Source organism: Penaeus vannamei, chromosome 8 (genome assembly GCF_042767895.1).
Source record: "Penaeus vannamei isolate JL-2024 chromosome 8, ASM4276789v1, whole genome shotgun sequence".
NCBI lineage: Eukaryota > Metazoa > Arthropoda > Malacostraca > Decapoda > Penaeidae > Penaeus > Penaeus vannamei.
The window spans coordinates 42,270,416-42,272,915 of NC_091556.1; the positions used below are offsets into that span (position 1 = coordinate 42,270,416).

Consider the following 2,500-nt stretch of genomic DNA (forward strand, 5'->3'; position numbering starts at 1 on the left):
AAATTCAGTCATACAAACCGCAATAGGGTTATAAAGCATAATTTCTAAAAAATAAATCTTACCTGATTTCGCTCTGACATGAGAAAATCTAGATTGGCTCCTGGAAGGCCTATTTCTAAATAAGTCTTGATAAGCCTAAGGTCAGCAGAGTTCCCATCTAAACCATGAACACAAATGATTAAGTGAAGACCATCGGGTGAGAGTACTCGACAGTCATCACTCACATGGAAGTACGGTACAGTGGAGGCCAAGCCACTAAAATCACTGAAAAAAAAAATTGAAAAAATGAGCAAATTATATACCTTATCATCACACAAATGGTATAATTCAAACTAATTTGAATTCAGATTAAATAAGCAATATACTTCAGTCATAAACTGAGATCCAGGTATTGAATATAATGTAATCTTTCTTATACCTATACAGAAGGCCCTGGAAGTTTATTTGCTGCATGAACTCTTCTTTTGCCTTGACGAATGCAAGAGTATCCGCTACTGGTGGAACTAATTTTGGGGGTAGTAAATCTGGCGGATCCTCTAGCCGGCCACGTTCCTTACGTAGTTCAGACGGGCACGTGCACTTTGGCTCACCTCTGTCCCTGAAGAGTATAGAGGTGGGGGATTTCTAGATTATTATGTATAACTGCAAACCCAAGACTAATTTAGGTTACTCTACATTCTTTTATGTTACTTATAACAGAAAAAGAGATAAAATACCTTGGTGATGGAGGTCTTGGAGGTGGAGGAATGTCAGACATGCTGTCATCAAATGCATCATTCATAATATCTGGCTTGACTTTCATGTCAGAGCCTCCCTTGGCCTGCTCCTCTGCCTTCCTGGCAACATCTTGCAGTTGAGCTTCTGCATTAACAGCAGCTTCCTTTTTGGCTGCATTCTGCGCTGCCTTCAGGAGTTCTCTTTGTGCTTCACGGTGAGCCCATACGCTTCTTCCTTGCTGCTCCAGGAAGAGCTCTAACAAGGTACACTTACTGTCTGCCAAATGAGTTGGAGGTTCAGATTTGGTAGAAAAGGGGTCAGATCTTTTTTGTAACCTTGTTTCTCTTGCTTCACGTAAGCTAGAGTGATCCTTAAAAGAGTCGCTCTTATCAATGATAGGTGGAGGTGCAGACTGTGTCCTAACACGTTCTGTTCCATTAATATAATGTTGGTTGAGTTTTGTAGGTGTTGGCTCTGACAAACGGTCCGGTGTTCCTGCTGTTTTTCTGTTTGGTCCCCTCTTTTCTGGTCTACCAGTTCCTGTTGTTGTCTGTTGGTTTCTTCTCCTCATTGAAGGTAAAGAATTGAATTTGTCATGTACATGACCTGATTTCCTAGAACTTCTCTTTACATCATTCAAAACTTCACTTACACTTTCATATACATGGCTAATGTCTTCAAGTTCAAACTCTCCACTGTGTCTTGGTGTGATGGTTTTGGAACTGTTTCCATGACTTCTTTCAGTTTTGTGGTCATCATCTCTCTGAGCTCTTCCAGTTTCGGTCTTTGGACTTTCACTCCTCGGTCTATCCTTATATGCTGTAATGGCAGCACGTTTGGCTCCTCTGTCCTCCCTGGGGATTCTTCCTGTAGTTGCAAACCCCCCACGTCTTAAAGCTTCCCTGAGAGCAGGTGATGGGTCCTGAAATTCTTTTGGGGGAGGGGGAAGTGGTACTTCCTCATACACATGAGATTCTGGTCGATTAGAATGGTTTACTCTCTGCAGCGACTGAGACTTTTTAACTTCTTTCCTGTGTGGACTCTTTCTTTGTTTGACCTGTAACTGATCATTAGAGGCTGATCTCTGTGTAACCTCCTTGCCAGCAGCTTTGTGATTCTGTCCTCTGGACTCAGAACGACTCACTCTCTGGTTGGCTGGACTTCTTGACCCTTTATTTTTGTACTTAACTCCAGTTATTGTCTTTACAGGTGCATCATTAACAGGTGTCTTGGCTGTTGGAGGTCCATTTGCCTTGCTTCCACTTTGTTTGCTTCTGCTTGACTTAGACCCGTTGACTTTTGTCCCATTTATTTTGACTCCATTAACATTCCCTGCACTGTTGTTTCTCGCACTGGAGTCTGGCCCACTAGATTTGCTTCCATTCTTATACTGGGTGGTGGAAGTTGCAGTAAGCATATCTTTTATAGGAAACTGTTTTATGTCTAAATCAGGACTGATCTGCCCACTTGATGAACCAGAACTTTGTCTGCTAGAATTTGAGACCCAACCACTGCGCTCTGATGTGATATCACTATTGGAAGATGAATCCTGCTGGAGGATAAGAGGTTTTGGATTGTCTGGTGTTTTCTTTACTGGCGATGTCAACTTTTTATTCAGTGTTATTGACTCTACTTTCTCCCCTCCAATCTGTAGTAGTGTGGAGTCTGTGGCAGATACAAGGCCAACTTCAACATTAGAGAGAACAGGTGGTTTTCTGTCTAAACGCATGGGTCTTGGAGGTGGTGGCCCTTTGTGGTTGATTTCTGAAGAGGATTCTGTATC

The 2,500-nt window shown here is 42.3% G+C and overlaps 1 protein-coding gene across 3 annotated transcripts in view; it reads right to left on the minus strand.

Moving 5' to 3' along the window:
• Window positions 1–2,500, minus strand: part of LOC113823426 (protein FAM135A) — a gene marked incomplete in the record, with an annotated part of 146,200 nt that overhangs the window by 7,644 nt on the left and 136,056 nt on the right. For all 3 annotated transcript variants that reach the window (XM_070124692.1, XM_070124690.1, XM_070124691.1), the window contains 3 exon segments: window positions 63–264; window positions 419–598; window positions 717–2,500. The exon segment at window positions 717–2,500 is cut by the window's right edge and continues 1,121 nt beyond it. In XM_070124692.1, coding sequence (XP_069980793.1) covers window positions 63–264; window positions 419–598; window positions 717–2,500 — 2,166 coding nt within the window.